Raw genomic sequence first — 26,410 nt, forward strand, 5'->3', positions numbered from 1 at the left:
TCAATATTAAACTTACCCGATAATCATGTAGCTGATTCACACCCAGGGGGGTGGGTAAAAAACCAGTGTACAAGACTAAAGGATAGCTAAGTATCCCGTATTTCATATAATCAGTTATCCACAATAACAATGAAATAATAAGTACCTGGTAAGGAAGTCGACTTGAACCGTTACTCTGCCTTTAATAAGATCGTCTTCCTTACTGAGCGCAGCGTTCCTCTTGGGAGGCTGAATCAACTCAAAGGTGCTAAAGTATACAGGGCTGTAACCCATACTAAAGGACCTCATCACAACCTTTAACCTCGGCGCTTCTCAAGAAAGAATTGACCACCCGCCAAATCAACAAGGATGTGGAAGGCTTCTTAGCCGACCGTACAACCCATAAAAAGTATTCAAGAGAAAGGTTAAAAAGTTATGGGATTATGGGAATGTAGTGGCTGAGCCCTCGCCTACTACTGCATTCGTTGCTACGAATGGTCCCAGGGTGTAGCAGTACTCGTAAAGAGACTGGACATCTTTGAGATAGAATGATGCGAACACTGACTTGCTTCTCCAATAGGTTGCATCCATAACACTCTGCAGAGAACGGTTCTGTTTGAAGGCCACTGAAGTAGCCACAGCTCTCACTTCATGTGTCCTTACCTTCAGCAAAGCAAGGTTTTCTTCCTTCAGATGAGAATTTGCTTCTCTAATCAGAAGCCTGATGTAGTAAGAAACTGCGTTCTTAGACATTGGTAGAGAAGGCTTCTTGATAGCACACCATAAGGCTTCTGATTGTCCTCGTAATGGTTTTGACCTTCTTAGATAGTACTTAAGAGCTCTAACTGGGCAAAGTACTCTCTCCAGTTCGTTCCCCACCATGTTGGACAGGCTTGGGATCTCGAACGACTTAGGCCAAGGACGGGAAGGAAGCTCGTTTTTAGCCAAAAAACCGAGCTGCAAGGAACATGTAGCCGTTTCAGATGTGAAACCTATGTTCCTGCTGAAGGCGTGGATCTCACTTACTCTTTTAGCTGTTGCTAAGCACACGAGGAAAAGAGTTTTTAATGTGAGGTCCTTAAAAGAGGCTGATTGGAGCGGTTCAAATCTTGATGACATTAGGAACCTTAGGACCACGTCTAGATTCCAGCCTGGAGTGGACAACCGACGTTCCTTTGAGGTCTCAAAAGACCTAAGGAGGTCCTGTAGATCTTTGTTGGAGGAAAGATCCAAGCCTCTGTGGCGGAAAACCGCTGCCAACATACTTCTGTAACCCTTGATCGTAGGAGCTGATAGGGATCTTACGTTCCTTAGATGTAACAGGAAGTCAGCAATCTGGGTTACAGTGGTACTGGTTGAGGAAACTGCATTGGCCTTGCACCAGCTTCGGAAGACTTCCCATTTAGACTGATAGACTCTGAGAGTGGATGTCGTCCTTGCTCTGGCAATCGCTCTGGCTGCCTCCTTCGAAAAGCCTCTAGCTCTTGAGAGTCTTTCGATAGTCTGAAGGCAGTCAGACGAAGAGCGTGGAGGTTTGGGTGTACCTTCTTTACGTGAGGTTGACGCAGAAGGTCCACTCTTAGAGGAAGAGTCCTGGGAACGTCGACCAGCCATTGCAGTACCTCGGTGAACCATTCTCTCGCGGGCCAGAGGGGAGCAACCAACGTCAGCCGTGTCCCTTTGTGAGAGGCGAACTTCTGAAGTACCCTGTTGACAATCTTGAACGGCGAGAATGCATACAGGTCGAGATGGGACCAATCCAGCAGAAAGGCATCCACGTGAACTGCTGCTGGGTCTGGAATCGGAGAACAATACAAGAGGAACCTCTTGGTCATCGAGGTAGCGAATAGATCTATGGTTGGCTGACCCCACAGGGCCCAAAGTCTGCTGCAAACATTCTTGTGAAGGGTCCACTCTGTGGGGATGACCTGACCCTTCCGGCTGAGGCGATCTGCCATGACATTCATATCGCCCTGAATGAGCCTCGTTACCAGCGTGAGCTTTCGATCTTTTGACCAAATGAGGAGGTCCCTTGCGATCTCGAACAACTTCCTCGAATGAGTCCCTCCCTGCTTGGAGATGTAAGCCAAGGCTGTGGTGTTGTCGGAGTTCACCTCCACCACCTTGTTTAGCTGGAGGGACTTGAAGTTTATCAAGGCCAGATGAACTGCCAACAACTCCTTGCAATTGATGTGAAGTGTTCTTTGCTCCTGATTCCATGTTCCCGAGCATTCCTGTCCGTCCAGTGTCGCACCCCAGCCCGTGTCCGATGCGTCCGAGAAGAGACGGTGGTCGGGGGTCTGAACAGCCAATGGTAGACCTTCCTTGAGAAGAATGCTGTTCTTCCACCACGTTAGAGTAGACCTCATCTCTTCGGAAACAGGAACTGAGACCGTCTCTAGCGTCATGTCCTTTATCCAGTGAGCAGCTAGATGATACTGAAGGGGGCGGAGGTGGAGTCTCCTTAACTCGATGAACAGGGCCAGTGATGAAAGTGTCCCTGTTAGACTCATCCACTGCCTGACTGAGCATCGGTTCCTTCTCAGCATGCTCTGGATGCATTCTAGGGCTTGGAAGATCCTTGGGGCCGACGGAAAAGTCCGAAAAGCTCGACTCTGAAGATCCATACCCAAGGAGACAATGGTCTGGGATGGAACGAGCTGAGACTCCTCAAAATTGACCAGGAGGCCTAGTTCCTTGGTCAGATCCATAGTCCCTTTGAAAAACTCCAGACAGCGACGACTTGTGGGAGCTCTTAAAAGCCAGTCGTCTGACGGAGCCGGACACAAGATCATGATACTGCTGCACAGTCTGTGAACTGTCAAACATGGGCAAGCGAGGAAGTACAGTGACAACCCGAATCTGTCTAGACTGTCTGGGTCGTACAGACAACTCCTTAACGGGTTGCTGAGGTTGCCGCACTGCGTCACAACAAGTCACTTCTGTTGGTTGTTGAACGTCTTCCCCGTGACACATTGACTCCGTAAACAAAAAATCCTCTAACAAGGACTAAGCTTGGACTGCATGTCATGCAACACAGCTCAAGGTCTATGGGAGAAGGTGTGGTAACAGACGGGATTAGCGACTGAAGTGGAACCATAACCTTCCCTGTAAGCATGTTATGCTTAAATAAAAGTCCATAAGAGGTTATGCAGCTAAAGGTTCCCTCCAAATGACAGAGTCCTCAAGGGAATATCAGAAGGAGGGAGAAAAGAACTTTCTCATCTACAGGGACCTTATCCTAGAAAAGCTAAGTTCTCTGAGTGAGGGTTCACTGGTGCAAAAGCAGCAGACTAGAAGGCAATGTTATGAAACTGCTTGACAGTCTAGTGAGTTGGCAACAACCCAAGATGTGTGACTGAGAAGCATGCGGTAAGGTATGCAGAGCATGATGTATGCAGAGTATGCTGTATGCAGAGCATGCTGTATGTAGAGCATGTTGTATGCAGAGCATGCTGAATGCAGAGCATGCTGTATGCAGAGCATGTTGTATGCAGAGCATGCTGAATGCAGAGCATGCTGTATGCTGAGCATGTAGTAAGCAGAGCCTGCTGTAAGCAGAGCCTGCTGTAAGGAAAGCAGAGTGTGTGCATGGCGTTTAACATTTCTCAGAAATTCCATGACCAGTGCTAGAGTGCTTTATGCATGTTTGCATGGGGATTAAAAATCAACATAATGTTTACCTTACATTCATAACTCATGATTCATATTTTTGCCATGGTTTGAAAATAGAGGTAAGGTATGCTGAACAGCAGAGTCATAACGAGCTGGAACAACAATAGTTGTGGTTTCCTCTTCAAGACTCTGTTGAGGGAACACCTGAGGCTCAGTCTGCAAAGGCTGAATAAAAGACAAGCAGAAGGAAGGCGCATGGGTGGAGGAGGCTGACTCCTAGCATGAGTGGTTGAACCCAAGGGTTGCGCTTGCTGAGCGGTTGGCGGAAGCGGAGTAGCAAGTTCCAGTTCCTGTGGTGTGAGCGGAGCGCGATGAGGAAGAGGCTGCGCAGAACAAGGTAAATGTCTCGCAAGCTGAGGCTCCTGAGGCGCAAGGCTAAGGTGTTGTGGTGCTTGCCTTGTGGAGGGTTGAGCTCGCTGCAGCGAGAGCTGAGGAGACTGACTCATGGACGGGAGAGGTTGTTGTACCTCAACCGAGTGTTGCATCACTGGTGGAACAGCAAGTGGAGGCGGAGGAAGAGAGGTATAATCCTCCTGATCCCATTGTAAAGGTTGCCTTAAGGAAGGCGGAGGCTGAACACCACTGGGAACAGCAAACTCAGCACGTGGCTCAACATCGTACGCCTGGCAGGTGATACTGCGATCAGGCGGAGCGAGCGTAGTCGGAGAGAGTGTAGGCGGAGGCGGAGGAGCAACACTCTCAGCCCGACACTCACGCATCAAGTCCGAAAGCTGTGCTTGCATGGACTGTAGTAGAGTCCACAACATCGTACGCCTGGCAGGTGGTACTGCGATCAGGCGGAGCGAGTGTAGGCGGAGGGAGTGTAGGCGGAGGCGGAGGAGCAACACTCTCAGCCCGACACTCACGCATCAAGTCCGAAAGCTGTGCTTGCATGGACTGTAGTAGAGTCCACCACATCGTACGCCTGGCAGGTGGTACTGCGATCAGGCGGAGCGAGTGTAGGCGGAGGGAGTGTAGGCAGAGGCGGAGGAGCAACACTCTCAGCCCGACACTCACGCATCAAGTCCGAAAGCTGTGCTTGCATGGACTGTGGTAGAGTCCACAACATCGTACGCCTGGCAGGTGGTACTGCGATCAGGCGGAGCGAGCATAGGCGGAGGGAGTGTAGGCGGAGGCGGATGCGCAACACTCTCAGCCCGACACTCACGCATCAAGTCCGAAAGCAGTGCTTGCATGGACTGTAGTAGAGTCCACTTGGGGTCGGCAGAAACTACAGTAGGCTGAGGTAAAGCCTTAACAGTCGAGCTCTGTTGTGGCAGAACCTTACTCCTCTTAGGCGGAGTGCATTCAACTGATGACTGAGGAGAGTCAGAGCTAACCCAATGACTGTGAACTCTAACTTCGTACGTCTGGCATAGGTCTGGACTTTACGTTTAAAAGGTCTTGAGACCTGAGACCAGCGTTTTCTCCCCTAAATTTCTTCTGCAGACGAGCAAAATAAGGGCTCAATCGTCTGCGGGTGGGAGTGACGGTCTCGGTAAGACACGCCCACAACCACCGAGGATACTTCTGTGCGCCGATCAAGGCCTGCTGAACCCTTCTGCCCTTCGACATTGCTTCTCCCCTGGGCTTGGGAGCTTGCAAGAGGTCCCGGACTGGGAGGACGACTGGCGCGCACAAAAGTACCCTCACGCACAACACTGACATACTTTGCGCTAATCACTTATCACTTTGATTTCTGTTTGCACTTATTTCACTGAACTCGAAACTTTAAGTGGTTTGTACCTGAAACACGCAATTCTATCCTTTTTCAAAAGTTAGTAATTGCGAAAACAGAATTACAATGTAACAGAAAAATCTAATGAAAGATAATTCAGTGGCTGGAAAGAGACTAAACACTAGATCACTCTAGAAACGTTTAGTTTCTTCCCCTAAAGAGACTAGGGAGAAGAGCAATAACGAAAACGACGTTACTCGTACGCCTGGCAGGCTTGAATGAAACGTTTATCCTCCTCTTTCTCCCTCCGTCTCTATCTCTCTCTCTCTCTTTCTCTCTTGACTTAGAACCTGAGAGAAGAGCCCAATCATATATATCGTTAAAACATATTATTGTTAAAGGAAAAAACTGAAAAGTTCCTTTATTAGGATCAAAACCATTAAGTTAAGAAAGAATGAACAAAACGCTAGACACGGTTACTCTTACTGCAACGTGAAACCGTGAACATTCTTCTCTATCGTAACGATAGAGTGCAAGTTGAACGTTCTGAACGTCAACAACTGCAGAGACAAAACAAAACGTTAGTTCAACTTTGAAAACAGTACGAGACTATCAAAGAAATTCTTTCAAACTCTGTGGCGGAAATAGCATAATATGTTAACAGGTAAAACCGAAATGACGGGCTCAATATTAATTAACTTCGGTACCAAGAAAAGACCGCCTACTATTAGGAAGGTCGAATATAAACAAAAGTTAATCTATAACTTTTGTTAAGCAAAATTAAGAGAGTCTATACTCTCTTAGACACCAACACTTCCGTCTAAGGGAAGGGTCGGCCATTGAAAGGTGAACGAGAGTTCATACTCTCTAAGCCACCATAATTAATCAAATTAATTCCAAAAGCTAACTAAGCTAATATAGAAGTTTCCAGTAAAGCGACAGCCGAAATCAAAGAGAAATACTTCACCAAAGTCGTGAAAATACTCCAAGAACATAAGCGTATCCCAGAACGTCTTGCCGGAAGCACGACAGAGGAATAATTGAGGAGGTGTCAACAAGAAGTACTTGAGTACCTGGCCACAGGTGGCGCTGGTAAATACACCCCCTTCTAGTATTGTGATAGCTGGCGTATCCCTCCATAGAATTCTGTCGGGCAACGGAGTTGACAGCTACATGATTATCGGGTAAGTTTAATATTGAAAAATGGAAATCTTTTGTAGGTCTTCTTTCAATTCCTTCAGTGTCTTATTTTGCCAATCAACTCCAATATTACTAAGAAAGAGATACTTTTAATAATATGTTTTCTTTTGTAGACTAACGGTTGATTTTTCTAAGACATGCCTAAAGGAAATGTTCATCCATTAAGGTTGTCAAACATCCAATCTCACTTTCATATTAATACTGAAGAATTCTTTCAAAATATTTTCTTCTTTAGTAAAGTACATAAGATAAGCTTGACCTAGTCCAACACCTAAGAAATCTTCTATGTCTCTTCATACATTTATATAAGTGATCTTGTTCAACTACATACCAAAAGTAATGTCTTGCAATCATGGGATGCAGAGGGAAGATAGGTTCAAATGCCTTTTCATTAATAATTTCTCCTCCACTTATTTTTCTGCATGTGTATTTCTAGGCATCATGAATTCTGCCTTTCCTAGCTCTCTGGTTACGTTACAAGTTCCATCTACCTTTTGAAGAGGATTAAGTTCCTTTGGTGATGTTGACCTTATTCACATACCTTGTCCAAGCCTGAAGAGAAGGTTGGTGGACATTTCTCGAATCCCTTGAGGAATTTATCATAATTATCACTACCTGTTGTTCTGAATATAAAAAGGAATAAAAAGTCTTCAATTTCATCAGGAAAGTTCAAGTGCTAGTACAAGCTTGTTCCTAAACTAGAATCACGTAGTTTTGCCTGCCAAGATAAAAATTATTCACTTGATTATGTCTGTCCTACCTTAGTAACCTTTATTTTGCCTTTCTAGGGACTGTTTTATATTTGTCATTATTCCTAGCATTAATGATATCAAGTGCATCTTAATTTCAACTACATATCTGTTCCAAATTATGCAGGGCAAAGCTGACCTGATCAAAACAAAAAGGTCTGAGAAAAATACAGAACGGATTCTTGCAGCGAGATACTTCCTCCACATCTGCTGATAAGCAACAACCTCTTAATAAAAAAATATCATGATGCAAAAGCAAAAACTGAAACAAGATAGCCATACACCAACTTTAATATATGAATAAGTTTAAAAGTATGAAATGCTGATGAAAAGTATTTCATACAACCTTTGAGTCTTATTAAACAAAGGTTGGAAATGAAATGGGGAATTCCATAAGAAAACAAGAGTAAGAATGGAATAAGAAGTGTTAAAGTAATCATACCTACCAGGTGTACAAGTTAGAAAGAAATAATGGGTTTGTTTTCTTGTATGGACAAAAAAAATTACCAGTTACTTATAACTAACCTCAAAAACTTTGTTGTATTCCATGAGAATCTGGTAACTTTCATTGAAATGATTTTCACAAGCTTTTACTAAATCATTCTGAATTTCAGTTCGAGCATCAATACTACAGCACAAACGGGCATATACACCCACAAACAATGGTTCATCCTGGGCCTGAAAATACACAAGAAAACATACTTTTCATTAGGTATGGATTAAATTCAATTCCCTCCAATATGAAGCAATAAAGCTCAATAACCAAGGGCAAAAGAAAAAAAATTACGCAACATGTAAAAGATTTTATGTGGCTCTAATAGATAAATTAATATACTTACATAAAAAAAAATTCTTTTATCATGAAACAAATTACAAAGATATTTGAGAACTTATCAGTAACATGACAAATTCGGACATAATTTGTATTTTCCCTAACCAATCCAAACCTGTAGTTATTTATGTGGTTTGACTTTCGGCAAAGCTGGAAGGTAGCCATTAGACTAAAACTGCGAGGTGGCAACCCTGCCTAACCACTTGAGTGGATAGGCAGGGGGTGGCTGGGGTACCCTGCCACCTCTATATATACTCTCACGGCCGTGAGCTGCATCACTATTTGATTGCAGGCAGGACTTCTGGGGACAGGTGATGACGGGCCAATTTATATAAATAACTACAGGTTTGTATTAGTTAAGGAAAAATGCAAATTATCTCTGAATTTACCATTTGTTCCCATACTAACAAACCCTACATTATTAATGTGGATGACTCACTCTTAGGAGGGTGGAAGTCCTAATTTTGGCATGGACATTGACCTGGGTTTACCTAGTACAGTATATGACTGGTCTAGTCTAGGGAAAACCTTGACACCCCGCTAAACATAAAAAGTGAGTATGATAGCGGCCTGAGCAATTCATTTGCCATGAGAGGTATGTATGTCTTGTATGACCACATTCCGAGTTATATATATGAAGTAAACAAAGACGTTTCCGATTGCTTACCTCACAGGAAGCAACGGGGATATGTACAGTATATTAATACATGACTATGCTAGGCTACACAAGGGAAGTGATTCTTACCTGCAGAGGTTGAAGTCAACTTGCAGAGGGACCCCATGGTGCTGTACACCAAGGGAGGGGAATTTGAAGAAAGGAAAATGCCAGACATACTCTCATTCATCCCAGTCTTAACCTGAGTAACCAATACCCTCAATTGGTTATATGACTTTTCGTCCGACGTCACTTCGTCCAACGTCTCTTTGTCCACTCCCTTTGGTCCAACGTCTCTTTGTCAGACGATTTTTTAGTCCAACGTCTTTTCGTCCATGTGTTTTTTGGTCCATTGTCTTTTAGTCCAATATCCATGATTTTTTCGTTAGTCCATTTATTCAATATCTGAATGTAAAACTCGGTAGTTTTGTCATTAGGTAATCCAATGATTCCTCGGTGGTTTGATTGCTGTTAAGAGCCATTTCCCAAAATAGAAGTGATTCTTCGGTAGTTAGGTTGTAGCTAAGAGAAATTTCTCAAAATAGAAGTAATGTTTTGTTTGGAAAATTTAGTAAAATTGTTTCTTGCCCCTGAGTTCGAAAGGAAACATCAACACAATGGCAAGATTTCTAACGTCTTCAAAAAGAAAAAAGAAAGTAGTTGACAAGAACAATTACATTTATGATTTTCACTCTCACAATCAAAAATTGGAGAGTTGTCAATAACTTGCCAAGAACATATAACGCTTTGGAAGGATACCAATCGTCACTGAAGTTTTCTTTAGGCGCAACCCATCCTAATATTTGGCGGTTAATAAAAAGTTTTGAGAATGAAACTAGCTTGATTCAAACCAAGATAGATCACATTCATCGAGGGGATACAGTACATAAACAAAAAAATATATAAAGGCAAATTAATCAGCGTATACATTCATTGCTTGCACATAATGATTATGAAAAAAAAAAAAATGAATTTTTAAAGGCTGTTGCTCACAACCTACACTCTTTCTAAGCATCTTATTGATTAAATATTTTTTTTTTTTTACATTTTTATTAGTGCCTTTAATATATATATTTTATTCTTGCATATCAATGTCTGCAATAAATATTAATTTTATTTTGCTTTTTCATATATAAATGAATATTTGTCGTCCATATTTTTCTTATTCTGGTTGTGCCTATAATTAATAAAATGTCTACAATTAATATACATTTTTTTCTTACATATTTTACTTTTTCTGGTCATATTTTTAATCAATGTATAAAAACGCATGGAAAAATTTCTACTTCCAAATATACTCGGGCATACATAATCTAATATATGCAGTATATATACCTTTATATTAATAAAACTGCTATAAAAATCTAACATTTCGTCCAGACAAAATTGGTCAAAATCACGCGGGAACAACTAAATCATCGGACAATAAGACGTTGGACCAAAAAATCATTGGACAAAAAGACGTTGGACCAAAAAATCATTGGACAAACAGACGTTGGACGTAAAGGATTGGACAAAAAGACTTTGGACGAAAAGGATTGGACAAACTAACTGTACACGCCTCAATTATCTCCTACTTGTCCAACAAGGAGACCAAGGTATTCTTAAACCCCTTGTTGTGCAGCCACCACAGGACTGATAGTGAACGTATCGAGTCTCCTGTGGGTCACGTCTTTTAGATAGTGGGCTTTAAACGTATTCTGACGTTTCCACACGCCCGCCTATAATACCTGCAACAAGGAAAAGTTGCGTTTGAATGCCAGGGATGTACTAATCGTGTACAGTCAGTTTGTCCAAACCTTTTTGTCCTAAGTCTTTTTGTCCAATCCTTTACGTCCAACGTCTGTTTGTCCAATGATTTTTTGGTCCAACGTCTTTTTGTCCAATGATTTTTTGGTCCAACGTCCTTTTGTCCGATGATTTAGTTGTTCCAGCGTGATTTTGACACTAGGGCGAACACTCTGGTAAAGACCTGAGGCGCTGTTGCGAGACCAAAGCAGAGAACCTTGAACTGGTATAATCTGTCCTCGTGTATGAATCTGAAATACTTCCTTGAAGACGGATGGATTGTCCAGCAATCTGCCCCGTGATGCTGCCACTTCTGCCACAGGTGGCTGCAGGTATCCTCCCACAGGTGGTAAATGGTGAGGATTGCCATTCTTAGCGGGAGTGACTACCTCAGCCATTCACTTTCCCTTCTTTCCTCTGAAGGACTTCTTCCCTTTCTGGTCTTTGGACTGAAAGGGACATTTGGCTGCCTTAGTAGGTCCTGAAGACCAAGAAATTGAGGGATTAGACATAGCCTGCTGACCACATGAAGACTGAGATGGTCTTCCATAGGGCCTCAATGTCATGGCCCTATGGAGGAGAGAATCGTTCGACTATTTCCTTAATCACTCAGCAGCCCTCTCGATTTCCTCAGGAACGAAGAGAGATGAACCCTCAAGGGTGGAATTTCTAAAAAAAAGTTTATTTTCATTATAAAATAAACTTTTGAGCATACTTACCTGGTAGTTGTGTATAATTAACATGAGACTTCCACCTTTGGCACCTGTTTGTGGAATTTCCCAATTACGGTGTCCTCTCTCTTGAGTATAGCATTCGCCCTAAAGTTGACAACGTGATGTGACAAAAACTCAAGGGTTCGGGTACCCAACAAAAGGAAAGACTCCAAAGACTTCCTAGTGGATTCCTTCAAAAGATCATTGAGCGCACAATGTAGCCCAAGGACCCCAACCATTGGTCGAGCCACGAAGCAGCCTGCATGGCGTACTTCGCACCTTTCTGTATGTTGAGGAGCTCAACTGCTGAGAGGGAGGTTCTCAAAGCGGAGAGGGTTTGCGTAAGAAGACCCTTCATCAGAGATTCCAACGAATGGTTAAGGAACAAGGTGGAATGCGGTTCCCCCATGATCTCATAATACTGTACGAAAGGAACCAGTGAAGATCGTGAGGAGGAACCTGCCCTCATGGAACTGAAAGTTCTAGCTATCTGGTCGATAGCCCTCCTTTTGGCGGCTGTTGGACCTTCAGACCAGGGCAAGGCTGCACTGGTCTTTGGAGGGTTCCGGGTCTCAAAGATCTAATCGAGAACCATATACTTCCCTTACTGGGTGGTGGTGCAAGGAGTTGACAGCCTATTGATGGCCCTCATGCAAGAGAGGACCTGCCAAAAGGTATGTTCTGACTCTCGTCTCTCTCATTCTGAGAGAAAGTTGGACTAGCTGTCCTCGGAAGATTTTCGTCATCCATGTCCAATGGTTCATCTACCTCCAAGCTCACATCCAGAGCACCAGGTAGGTCAGGGTCGTCAACTGGATCACTTGAGGGACCTGCCACAGGGGACCTCTTGTTTGCCTCTGCCAAATGCTCTTCCCTTGCCTTGACATTCTTGGGTTTGGTTTTGATGTCCTTGGATTCCCTTCATATAGGGAAATGTTCCTCTAAGATGTTGGAAGGAGGTACTTGTGAGGGTTTAGGGACACCTGTAGCCAATGCCTTAGGTGCGAGAGCCATAGGCTCTTCCTCTGGTGGAAGTAAGGAAATTGGATGCTCTTCCCGTGGCACTACGTTAATTTCTTGAGGGTTGAAGGGGCAGACAGAGATCTCCCTGGGAAAGATACTTCTAGAATCAGAACTCCTATGAGACGAACTCGAGTCAGACTCCAAGGGAATACGAGGAGTAGCCCTGACTCTAACAGTAGCGGGATGTGAAGGTGGAAGAGCCACACACAAAGATGTATGCAGAGCATTTAGGAAAGTGTTAACCCATGCAGGGAGCTCAGCACCCTTTGATACGTCCTGGGTTTCCCTAGAAGCACCAGGGGGAGGAGAACGTCTTCTAGGAGGAGCCCTAGAGGAAGCCTGCGTAGACATTGCAGAGAGTGTTTGTATCAACAGGAGGTGCTCTTTCATTGAGCAAAGAGGACGGTCCAAGCTGACAGGTACGTCGGCATACCTATTAGGAAGCACCCTGAACCCTTCTGGTAAGGGTATAGGCCTGCCACTAGAGGTGGTAGAAGCCGGGGGTGGAGGTGTTGGTACCGCACTTGCTCGATCTTCCAAAACCCCTACTCGTGAATCGCTCGTGGAAATCGCTGATTTGCGCGTGAAATCACAAGGTTCACGCGACATTGGGCGGGATTCACGAGTAGAAGTGCTCGTAAAACGAGCACTAGGAGCCATACTGGACTGAGGAAGCTTTGAGCATCCCTGTTGCTTCAGAGGACCGCCTATGCCAGATGTAGTCAGCAGTGAAGGCCTCTGAGTAGGGGCAACTATAAGTGTTGGTGAGTGCGTCACGGAAGAGTGAGTTGGAGAGCGTCGCATGAGCAAATCCTGTGCTAAAGCACCCCAGGCAGCAAAGGGTACTGTAGTAGCTTTGCTGACACCTGTTTGCTGACACCTGTCTGCAGAATGATCAGTCTCAGGATCAGGTTCAGTCCGGGGTAGTTTAGGAGAAAGACGGGTTGAGGAGCGATAAGCAGTACGCTTACCTCTCACTCTTGACAAGGAACGTCTAGGCATTGATCGTGAAAACAAGGATCAAGATCGTGAACATACTGTTCATGATCAGGAACGTCTAGCCCTCGATCGTGAACAGCGTCGCGTGCTGCTGGTGGAAGGAGTGCTGATCTGTTGAAGATCATCTCCGGCAGCTGAAGTATTCATGTGGTGAGAGATAGAAGGCTGAGGGTTAACAGACGATGATGTCCCAGGATGGCGATCAGGACTGACGTCAACAGGAGGCTGTTGGAAGGGCGACCGCGAGCGATAGCCTTGTGCACACGTGGAAGGTCTAGGAGAGGGTGACAGATGTACTGTACCTCACAAACCTCCAAAGCATAGGAGTAGGATCCTTCCTGGAACCATGCTATAGCAGTCGAAGAAGCTCTTCCTTTGTAGGTGGTGCAGAAACACCTACTGTAGGAATGGCTACGCCTGCAACACATCTGCAAGGGAAAATGGCTCCCCCGCGGCTGGAGATGAAGTTGCTCCTCCAGGGGAAGCAACTAAGCCCACCCCCCACCCCCCCAGTACCCCAGGGCTGCCAAGGAGTTATGCAGTCTGAGCTCCTGCTCAACTGCCCCTCGGCAGAGCATGAATGAGGAGTTTTGAAAGAGGTATGGGGGGGTGAGAGAAGAAAAACGCACTTTCCTCGCCCCTGAGGGAGAAAGATTGCACTTAGCTTTCTTTTATCTGCATCGTCCAAACCTCTCCCATTGGGAGACAGGCACTCCCTACACTGTACACGGTGAATACGGCTCGCAACGTTGCCCTCTACACGAAGACGACAGAGAATGCAGGTTGGTATCCACCGATGACATGAAGGTACAGCATGCAGTACCTTAGCGCCAAGGATATGTCGGCATGAGGGCATAAGAAGAAGCACAAGCACACCTGAAAAGAGAAAGCAAAAATTACAAAGTTAATGGCAGCCTTTGGAGGAGAGAGAAGAGACGTCCGCTCTCTACAAGCCAAAAGAAAAAAGTGATGCAGCTCACAGCCATGAAAGTATGCATAGTGGCGGCGACTGGGTATCCCCCAGTTTACCCACTCAAGTGGTTAGGCAGGGTTGCCACCTCGCACTTTTAGTCTAATGGCTACCTTCCAACTTCGCCAAAAGATAATCCACATAAATAACGTAGGGTTTATTAGTATGGGAACAAAAATATTTTTATACACCACTCCATATCAAATGTAAGTCAGAATACATGCATGCTCATACTTGCTATAGTATTCAAGTATGAAAATACATATTCAAAATAATTTTTCTTTCATAAATACAAACACCCAATTTTACTTATCTACAATACAAGGTAACCCTTGTTAGCCACAAGTTTGATCATTCAACAAATGAAATAAATCTAACCCCGAGAACTCTCTCAGTTGAGTATCTCAACATTAGATCCTTTTCTCCTTACTGTACGTCAAAACGTAATGATCCCAATTCCTTGCCGAGATTAGCCGGATGTAGATGGAAGCTTGGAAAAGACCTTTTTGGTAAATTAGGAAGCTTGTATTTGTGAAAAAGTAAAAATTACTTGAGAATTTTTATTCAGACAAAGTAAATAACCTAACCTGCAATTTTAACTTGTGCTGAATTGCTCACATGTTGGAAGTGATGTCGCAGCTCTCCAGCACTCTTATCTGATTGGATAGCAATAAAATCCGGAAAAAACTGATCCAAACTTATGACCAACTCAACTTATTCCCTTTTCATTTATGACCAAAATTTCTGATGGAATAGTGAGTGATGATGATACAACAAAGAAGAAAAACCATGAAAGAAATCATATAAGGAGAATGAAATACATACGGTACTCATGACAGACATCAGTCAAGATATTATAATACAGTACTACATATTATCATTATTAATATTTTTTTCATTATTATTATTATTATTATCATTATTATTATTATTATTATTATTATTATTATTATTATTATTATTATTATCAGTATTGTTATTATTATTATTATCATTATCATTATTACTTGCTTAGCTACAACCCTAGTTGGAAAAGAAGACTGCTATAAGCCCACAGGCTCCAACAGGGAAAATAGCCCAGTGAGGAAAGGAAATAAGGAAATTACAAGAGAAGTAATTAACAATTAAAATAAAATACTTTTAGAACAGCAGCACCATCACAACCAATCTTTCACATGTAAACTATAAAAACTTTAAACAAGAGGAAGAGAAATAAGATAGAATAGTATGCCCGAGTGTACCCTCAAGCAAGAGAACTCTACCTCAAGACAGTGAAAGACCATGGTACATTGGCTATGGCACTATCCAAGACTAGAGAACAATGATTTGATTTTGGAGTGTCCTTCTCCAAGAAGAGCTGCTTACTATAGCTAAAGAGTCTCTTCTACCCTTACCAAGAAAAAAGTAGCCACTGAATAATTATATTGCAGTAGTTAACCCCTTAAGCGAGGAAGAATTGTTTGGTAATATGATATTTTAATTATAAAATAAATTTTTGAATATACTTACCCGGTGAATATATAATAGCTGCTGCTCCAGCGGCTCGACAGAAAAACACACACAAAAACTCGCGAGCGATCGCTATGAAGGTTGCGGGTGTGCCCACCAGCGCCAACTATCGGCCAGATACCACACATGCATGTAAACAAGCCTTCAATTCTTCTCGTCCCGCTGTGTCTCTATTGGGGAGGAAGGGAGGGCCTTTAATTTATATATTCACCGGGTAAGTATATTCAAAAATTTATTTCATAATTAAAATATCATTTTTAAAAATTTAACTTAGCCGGTGAATATATAATAGCTGATTCACACCCAAGGCGGTGGGTAGAGACCAGAGTTAATTAAGTTTACAGCGTATATGCTTAGAGTTTTTGACAGTTATCAATATAACAAAACCCAAATATATAGGAACCTGGTAAGGAAGTTGACTTAGACGATTACTCTGCCTTTTAAGTCTGTCTTCCTCACGAAGCCCAGCGATCCTCTTAGGATGCTGAAAGACTCCCAGGAGCTGAAGTATCAAGGGTTGCAACCCATACAAACAGGACCTCATCAAACCCCTAATCTGGGCGCTCTCAAGAAATGACTTTGACCACCCGCCAAATCAACCAGGATGCGAAAGGCTTCTTAGCCTTCCGTACAACCCAAAAAACAATATTAAAAACATTTCAAGAGACAGATTAAAAAGGATATTGGAATTAGGGAAGTGTAGTGGTAGAACCCTCACCCACTACTGCACTCGCTGCAACGAATGGACCCAGTGTGTAGCAGTCCTCGTAAAGAGTCTGGACATCTTTTAAGTAAAATGACGCGAACACTGACTTGCTTCTCCAAAAAGTCGCGTCCATGATACTTTGCAGAGATCTATTTTGCTTGAAGGCCACGGAGGTTGCTATAGCTCTAACTTCGTGCGTCTTAACCTTAAGCAAACATTGGTCTTTCTCATTCAAGTGAGAATGAGCTTCTCGTATTAAAAATCTGATAAAATATGACAAAGCATTCTTTGACATAGGTAATGATGGTTTCTTAACTGAGCACCATAATGCCTCAGATTTACCTCGTAATGACTTAGTACGAGCTAAATAGAACTTAAGAGCTCTAACAGGACATAATACTCTTTCCAGTTCGTTGCCTACGATCTCTGATAAGCAAGGAATATCAAAAGATTTAGGCCAAGGACGAGAAGGCAGTTCATTTTTGGCCAGGAAACCAAGTTGAAGAGAACAAGTGGCTTTTTCTGTAGAAAAGCCGATGTTCTTACTGAAGGCATGAAGTTCACTGACTCTTTTAGCCGAGGCCAAGCACACTAAGAAAAGTGTCTTGAGAGTGAGATCCTTCAGGGAGGCTGAATGTAATGGCTCAAACCTGTCTGACATGAGGAACCTTAGGACCACGTCTAAGTTCCATCCAGGAGTTGCCAAACGACGTTCCTTACAGGTCTCAAAAGACTTAAGGAGATCTTGGAGATCTTTATTGTTGGAAAGATCTAAGCCTCTATGCCGAAAGACCGGAGCCAACATGCTCCTGTAGCCCTTGATCATGGGAGCTGAAAGGGAGCGAACCTTTCTCAGATGTAAGAGAAAATCAGCGATTTGGGCTACAGAGGTACTGGACGAGGACACAGATGCTGACTTGCACCAGTCTCGAAAGACTTCCCACTTCGACTGGTATACTCTAATGGTAGAAGCTCTCCTCGCTCTTGCAATCGCACTGGCTGCCTCCTTCGAAAAGCCTCGAGCTCTTGAGAGTCTTTCGATAGTCTGAAGGCAGTCAGACGAAGAGCGGGGAGGTTTAGGTGTACATTCTTTACGTGGTGCTGACGTAACAGATCTACCCTTAGAGGAAGACTTCTTGGAAAGTCTACCAGCCTTCGAAGTACCTCGCTGAACCACTCTCTCGCGGGCCAGAGGGGAGCAACTAACGTCAACCTTGTCCCTTCGTGAGAGGCGAACTTCTGCAGTACCTTGTTGACAATCTTGAATGGTGGGAATGCATATAAGTCCAGATGAGACCAATCTAGGAGAAATGCGTCTATGTGTATTGCTGCTGGGTCTGGGACTGGAGAGCAATAGATTGGAAGTCTCTTGGTCATCGAGGTTGCAAAGAGGTCTATGGTGGGTTGACCCCAAGTCGCCCAAAGACTCTTGCACACGTCCTTGTGGAGGGTCCATTCCGTAGGAATTACCTGACCCCTCCGACTGAGGCAGTCTGCTAAGACGTTCAAGTCGCCCTGGATAAACCTCATTAACAGGGAGATGCCTCGATCTCTTGACCAAATGAGCAGGTCCCTTGCGATCTCGTACAGCGTGAGGGAGTGGGTGCCTCCTTGCTTGGAGATGTACGCCAAGGCTGTGGTATTGTCGGAGTTGATCTCTACCACTTTGTTTCGAAGGAGACTCTCGAATTTCATCAAGGCCAAGTGGACTGCCAAAAGCTCCTTGCCGTTGATGTGCATGCTCCTCTGACTTGAGGTCCACAGACCTGAGCATTCCCGACCGTCCAGGGTCGCACCCCAACCCAAATCCGACGCGTCTGAGAATAGTACGTGGTTTGGGTTCTGAACTGCTAGGGAAAGTCGCTCTCTTAGACTGATATTGTCGTTCCACCAATTCAGGCATGCCTTTACTGGTTCGGAGACCGGGATTGAGACCGTCTCTAACGTCTTGTCCTTCTTCCAGTGAAAGGCTAGATGGAACTGGAGAGGTCGAAGGTGTAGCCTTCCTAGCGAGACAAACTGCTCCAGGGATGATAGAGTTCCTACTAGACTCATCCAATTCCTGACTGAGCACCGTTCTCTCTTCAACATCAGTTGGACTTTGAGCAGGGCTTGCTCTATTCGGGTGGCAGACGGAAAAGCCCGAAAAACTGGACTGTGAATCTCCATCCCTAAATACAGTATAGTTTGGGATGGAGTCAGCTGGGACTTTTCTAGGTTGACCAAAAGTCCCAATTCCTTGGTCAGATCCAATGTCCAATGAAGATCCTGCAGACAGCGATGACTGGACGAGGCTCTGAGAAGCCAGTCGTCCAAGTACAGGGAGGCTCGGATTCCCGATAAATGGAGGAATTTTGCTACATTCCTCATAAGCCTCGTAAACACGAGAGGAGCAGGACTTAGGCCAAAGCACAGGGCCCGAAACTGGTATACCACATTTTTTAAAACAAACCTCAGAAACGGTTGGGAATCTGGGTGTATAGGGATGTGGAAGTACGCGTCTCTTAGGTCGAGAGAGACCATCCAGTCTCCCTTTCTGACCGTTGCTAAGACTGATTTCGTGGTCTCCATGGTGAGCTTTGTTTTCGTAACAAAGACGTTGAGCGCACTGACGTCTAGCACCGGTCTCCAACCTCCTGTCTTCTTCGGGACTAGGAAGAGACGGTTGTAAAACCCCGGTGATTGAAGGTCTGAGACTTTCACCACCGCTCCCTTCTCTAGCAAAAGAGACACTTCTAGGTTTAGGGCTTGTCTCTTTGACTCCTCTCGGTACCTGGGAGAGAGGTCGATGGGGGAAGTCGCTAGAGGAGGTTTGCGTACAAATGGAATTTTGTACCCCTCTCTGAGCAACCGAACAGACTGTTGGTCTGCGCCTCTCTTCTCCCAGGCCTGCCAGAAGCTCTTCAATCTGGCTCCTACTGCTGTCTGAGGCTGTGGGCAGTCAGACTCTGCCACGTGAGGACTTGGCTCCTCTCTTCTTACCTCTCTTTCCCTCGGCACGAGTACTTCCCCTGCTGGGAGCTCTGCCACGAAAGGGCGGAATAAATCTGGACGCCGGAGTGTCAATCCTGGGTCTAGCAGAAAAGGATGTAGAAGGAGTCCCTTTGCGAGCAGAGGACGCCACCAAGTCATGGGTGTCCTTCTGCACGAGTGAAGAAGCTATGTCCTTAACCAATTGTTGCGGGAACAAAAACTTTGATAAGGGAGCAAAGAGCAGTTCTGATCTCTGACAGGGAGTAACTCCTGCCGAAAGAAAAGAGCAATGGGACTCTCGCTTCTTTAAGACTCCCGACGTAAAAGAGGAGGCGAGCTCATTGGAACCATCGCGGATGGCTTTATCCATACAGGACATAATCAGTAAGGAGACATCTCTATCAGCCGATGAGATTTTCCTACTTAAGGCTCCCAAAGACCAGTCAAGGAAGTTGAAAACTTCAAAGGCTCTGTATACGCCTTTCAGCAGATGGTCAAGGTCCGAGGAGGACCAACTAATCTTCGAGCGTCTCATGGCTAGGCGGCGGGGAGAGTCTACGAGGCTTGAGAAGTCACCCTGGGCAGAGGCAGGGACTCCCAAGCCGAGAACTTCTCCCGTGGCATACCAGATGCTCGATCTAGACGAGAGCTTTGACGGAGGGAAGGCAAAGGCCGTCTTCCCCAAACTCCTCCTGGTTTCCAACCAGTCGCCTAAAAGTCGTAAAGCTCTCTTGGAAGAACGAGAGAGCACTAGCTTTGTAAAGGCTGGCATGTTAGCAGGTAAGCCTAGAGCAAACTCAGACGGTGGCGAACGAGGAGCAACAGTGACGAAGTGATCGGGAAAAAGCTCCTTGAAAATTAACATGACTTTCTTAAAGTCCATTGATGGAGGAACCGTTCTAGGTTCGTCTACATCCGAAGGATGATCATCATGATGAGGGTCAGCAACGTCCTCATCTGAAGGATCCTCATCCGACAACTGCTGAGTAACAAGCAAAGGGGTTGGCAATGCTTGACACGCAGAGTCCACATGCACTGGTGCATTAGTAGCAGTCCAGGACGCTACGTCATGTAACTGTTTAACAGCTTGTGAATTGTCAACAACAACAGGTGCGGGAGGACGCTCGACGTCAACTCGAGACTGTTTTGACTGCCTAGTCTGAGCAGTCAAAACAACTCTAGACTGCGGTGGTTGACGCTCAGCGTCAAAACAAGTCAACTCCGCTGGTTGGAGAACGTCCTGAACGTCAACAAGAGCATTAGGAAGTGGCTGAACGTCCATATGCGGCTGAAAGTCAACACGTGACTGCATCGAGTGAGGCTCTACAAAGCGAGACTGACGTGACTTAGCTACGCTAACGTCAACAGGACGAGCAAAGGCTCGTTTTGGCGGCTGAAGGCCACGATCTCGATGAGTTAAGCGGCGAGGATCATCGTGAACCTTATCGGCAGAATAGTCTTCCATAAGGGAGGCGAGCTTAATCTGCATGTCTTGCAGCACAACCCATTTAGGATCAACGGGAATGGGTGCGGTAAAAGACGGGGTTAACGTCAGAGACGGCACAACCTTGCCTACACCAAGACTCTCTGAGCCTGTGTAACGTTGCTGCTTAGGCGGCGAGCAGTCTTCCGATGACTGCAAAGGGTCAGAGCTGTCCCAGTGGCTACAGCCAGGACGCTGGACCTGTCCTGAAGGGACCGACTTTCGCTTAAGGGGCCTAGAAACCTTGCTCCACGGTTTCTTATGCGAAAAGCCTTCGGATGACGAGGAGAAAATGGTCTCTCTCGTCTTATGGTAGGGGCGATCTTGGTGAGACACGCCTGATACCATAGAGGGAACGTCTGTTCGCTGATCAAGGCCTCTCGAGCCCATAAGTCGTACGACATTACTTCTCCCCTGGACTTGGGAGCTTGCAAGAGGTCTCGGACTAGGTGAACGACAGGCACGAACAGACGAACCCTCGGTCGCAACACTGTTCACAACACTTTGCGCACTAATCACTTTCCCACGATTTTCCGCTGTGGCACTCTGACACTTAAGCTCTTTAACGTCAGCCATGAGTTGATTACGATCTGTTGCTAACGATTCAACTCTTTCACCCAAGGCATGAATGGCACGTAACATGTCTCGCATCGATGGTTCTTGAGTGCCAGTAGAGGGTTCAGGCACAACCACTACAGGGGAAGGATTAGGTTCAGGGGCATGTGGAGAGGAAAAATCTACTGACCTAGAGGAACTCCTCCTTACCCTATCTCTCTATAGCTTACGAGAATACTTGTCGTATTCGAGCCAATCGAATTCCGAAAGGCCCACGCATTCCTCACACCGATCTCCTAATTGACAGGTTTTACCCCGACAATTAGAACACACAGTATGTGGGTCGAGAGAGGCCTTTGGAAGACGCCTATTGCAATCCCTAGCATTACACTTACGAAATCTAGGGGCTTGTGAAGCGTCAGCCATTTTGAATTAGTCAAAGAAAGTCCAAAAAACAATCCAAGTCATCAACAATTAAATCTTTCCAATAAAGAGTTCAAGAGTTTAAGTTGAGGAAAAACACCTGCACTGCGAAAGCTCAAACCAAAATGAAGTACTTCACCAAATATGTTGAGAAAACTCCAGGTTATACAGTGAGTATTGATACGTCTTGTCGTCAAGGTCGACAGAGAAGAATTGAAGGCTTGTTTACATGCATGTGTGGTATCTGGCCGATAGTTGGCGCTGGTGGGCACACCCGCAACCTTCATAGCGATCGCTCGCGAGTTTTTGTGTGTGTTTTCTGTCGAGCCGCTGGAGCAGCAGCTATTATATATTCACCGGCTAAGTTAAATATTTAAAACTCAGTGTTGACAGGTGTATGAGGACAGAGGAGAATATGTAAAGAATAGGCCAGAGTATTCAGTGTATGTGTAGACAAAAGGAAAATGAGACATAACGAGAGAGGATCCAATGTAGTACTGTCTGGCCAGTCAAAGGACCCAATAACTCTCTAGCGGCAAGATCTTAACGAGTGGCTGGTGCCCTGGCCAACCTACCTTATATATATACTGTACTCTGGATATATACATATACAGTAGGTGGAATTTCAATTTCATGATCTAGTTTTGACCTGCATTACAGTTTACTCTTAAAAATAAACAGAAGACCTCCTCCCTGCTCAAAACAGGTTGAGTTGAAGGATTTGCTATACCTAATTGTACGAATTTTGAATATTTTTACATAAAGTGATCTTATTTTCATCGTTCCTACCTACCTGGCAAGGGACTCAGCCAAGTATGGCTGGTACTACTAGGGTGCCACAGCCCACATCCCCTCGTTTTCCACCACAAATGAAGCTTCATATGCTGACTCCCCTACTGCCGCTACATTACAGTCACCAAGGTGGCCCTAGGTAGCAGCAGGGCCTATCAGAAATGCGTCACAATCGCTCGCCATTCATTCCTATTTCTAGCATGCTATTTTACCTCCCACATCTATCCTCCTGTCACTGAGGGCTTTTTCACACCATCCATCCACCCAAACTTTGGCCTCCCTCTTGTACTTCTTCCATCACCTCTTGCATTCATCACCTTCTTAAGCAGAAGGCCATTTCCCATTCTTTGTACATGCCCACACCACCTCAACACATTCATATCCACTCTACCTATTAATTCACTTCTTCCACCCCTTCTCACCCCCACTACTTCGTTCATATCCCTATCCAATCGAGACACACTAGCTATATTCCTCAGACACTTCATCTCGAATGCATTCAATTTCTGTCTCTCCGTTACTTTCATTCCCCACAACTCAAATCCATATATCACAGTTGGTACAATCACTTTCTCATACAGAACTCTCTTTACATTAGGCTAATCCCTAATCCTCTATTCTTCACCACTAACTTCACTGGCCCCCCCACACTCTACATCCTTCAATCACTCTCTGACGTACATCTGCTTCCACTTCACCATTTGCAACAACAACAGAACCCAAGTACTTAAAATGATCTACTTCAAGTAACTCTCAATTCAACATGCCATTCAATCTAGCACCACCCTTCTTTCTTGTACATCTCTTAACCTTACTGTTACCTACATTAACTTACTAATTCCTCCTCTAACACATCCTTCCAAACGTTGCCACTAAATGACACAGCTTCTTCACTGAGTCTACAACCAGTACAGTATCATCCGCAGAACAACTGATTCACTTCCCACTCATGATCACTCATCTATCAGTTTAAATCCTCGACCAAACACTCGAACGTTCATCTTTCTTACAGTTCCACAGCTCCATCAACAAAGCAATTGAACAACCATGGCGAAATCATACATCCCAGTCTCAGCCACACTTTCACTGGAACCACTCACTCACTTCATTTCCTATCCTATCACATGCTTTACTGCCTATGTATAAACTCTTCACTGCTTGCAACAACCTTCCACCAATTCCATATAACCTTATCACATTTGACATTGCTTCTCTATCATCTCTTTCATAAGCTTTCTCCAGATCCAAAAATGTAATTCATACAGTACCTCTTTACCTTTTACTAAATAATTCTTGCATATCTGCCTAATTATAAATATCTGATCCATACATCCCCTACCTCTTCTAAAACCACCATGCACTTCTAAGATTACATCTACTTATTTATCCTTCATCCTATTAATTAACAGTTTACCATACACTTTTTCAAAATTTGAAAATTTTAGCTTCAATAATCTCTTTACCAATTGCTTTTAGTTATCAGTTTCGTGAAGTAGGTTTATTCCAGATGATTCATTTTTAAATATTGGATATCCCTTGATAATGCAAAGTAAGTCCACAAACCAGTGGGGGTATGACAGACCTCAACATTGTCTTCAGACGTGGTCTAAAGCAATTTCTCACACTGTTACCCAAAATGAAGGCAGTCTGTGGCTACAGAGTTGTTGTCTAGTCTACAGATGCAGTGTGATATAAGAATTGCTTAAGAGTGATATTGTACCACATTCTCTGTGTATTTTCATTTATTAGTTGTAATGACGGGCTCAAAAGATGGCATTATAGTTCACAGAAAGGTTAGATTATTATCAGTCTTAGACAAGTCAAAACATCTTGAGACTTAGAAACTAAATTAAACTAGAATTTTCAATCCAACAGATTTAATGACACTTTAAATCAAGTAGCTATTCTTAATAAAAGTGCTAAACCAACAACTCACATTCACAATGAAATGAAAGAATTGAGATGTACATTCTGTATAGGTCAGACATAGCCGTGTCTGAATTCTTAGATGAAAAAGCCGCATCAGAACTTACCTTAATAATGTAATAAGTTAGTTTTATTGTAAGTTTTCCAGCACTCTAAGTCCTAATACTGATCTCATTTACAACATGCACATTAGTGATGTACAGTACTGCAGTGCATTTGGTGAGGTTCATGGTCGAAAGGCATAATGTATGTAACCGCACCGCCTGAGGGATGACATGTAACAGCACCTCCCGAGGGATATAAATACTGTACAGGTATATAAATTATGAGAATTACATTTCTATTATTGTGAACTATTAGTTCTTAAACTAAATAAAACATAACTAAATATAAATAACCCACTGAAATATTCAAGACTTTTTACAGTCAAGACTAGTAAGGGTAATAAAAACAGGAGTGTTTAAAAGTAACCCACTAAAGTACATAAATCTGTGATAACCCTGTGCCCAAAGTTGCTAGCAAACACACACAATGTCCTTGGAGTGATCACATGATACAAACAACCAGCTTAGCTATACATCAACAATAACCATACAAATTATGAACACCTACAATACAAAACACCCTCTCCAAAATAAAAGCGATATTGCTTAAGATCGCTTACTTTACCAACAGGAGGGATATAAAGATCCAGCTACCGACTCGGTCTTCTGCCTTGCAATCTAGAAATCTTATAAAGAAATGCCAGGGTTAAGCTGTAGGAGGACTAATGTAGTTGAAGAATTTGATACTCATACCAAAGGAATTCTACTCTGTAAGATGCAGTGTACATTCAGAGCCCTTACTGAAGGAACATTATATAATTATGACCACTAGACCTGACTATGGAAGTTAGGTTAGTGTAAGCAGGCAAGTCAGACTTACTACCCACATGAGAGCAAGCTGAGGAAGCGCTCACAAAAGTGATACCACGCAGATCCTTGGATGGGCTAGGATTTACTGAGGAGGATAAACTTCCTGGGGGCACAAGACTGAGCAGAAGGAACTCCCTCCTGTCAGCTCTAGAAGGAGAAGTGCCAAAGCTAACACTGCCAGGAGCATAAACACTCTCCTGTTGTGCCCCAAGACCCAAAATCTCCAAGAGCTAGTCCCAAGGACAGCCAAAGAGATGCAGACTCCATAAGAAAAGTAGGTTTTGCCCTCTCTCTAGGGGAAGAAACATGAACAATTTCCTGACCCAAAGGTTGTCCAAGGATTGAACGGACACCACTCTTCCACAAACATCTTCCAGAGAAGGCAGAGCAAGAAGAGACCAAGGGGAGGGTATCAGGAGAGAGAGAACTTGGGACTTCTTTGACTTCGAGGATGACCCTGAAAGTGAAGAATCCCTTTTAATCTTATTCTTCCCACTAGGATCAGTCTCCATTTTGGACATGAGCTGCCCGTCACACCCGTTCAACCCGCATGTTGTGCACTCTCAAAGGACCCACACAGAACACATCTGTAAAGGACAAAGGAAAAAAAGATTGATTTTTTGCCAGTTCCAAGAGTATGGAAGAGAACATCTGCTCTCAATCATGGTCAAATTCAAGGTGGAGTTGTAGTGAGCAAATGGCTGTACGATGCTTCTCAGTTACCCACTGGTAGTAACCAGTACAGTTTGACACCCCATTAAAAGGTTTTATAACCAAATTCCACCTTGCGCTGTTGCCTAAAAGCCAGTACGGTTGTTGACACCTCATTAAAAGGTTCTATAGTTATGCTTTAGTTCGAGCTGGTATC

General features: G+C 44.1%; 1 protein-coding gene across 3 annotated transcripts in view; it reads right to left on the minus strand.

Moving 5' to 3' along the window:
* Positions 1–26,410, minus strand: part of LOC137652242 (eukaryotic translation initiation factor 4 gamma 3-like) — a 110,578-nt gene that overhangs the window by 33,968 nt on the left and 50,200 nt on the right. For all 3 annotated transcript variants that reach the window (XM_068385485.1, XM_068385484.1, XM_068385482.1), the window contains exon 4: positions 7,807–7,959. In XM_068385485.1, the coding sequence (XP_068241586.1) occupies positions 7,807–7,959 (153 nt within the window). The remainder of the gene's footprint in view (positions 1–7,806; positions 7,960–26,410) is intronic.

The sequence above is a fragment of the Palaemon carinicauda genome, chromosome 13, assembly GCF_036898095.1.
Source record: "Palaemon carinicauda isolate YSFRI2023 chromosome 13, ASM3689809v2, whole genome shotgun sequence".
Lineage (NCBI taxonomy): Eukaryota > Metazoa > Arthropoda > Malacostraca > Decapoda > Palaemonidae > Palaemon > Palaemon carinicauda.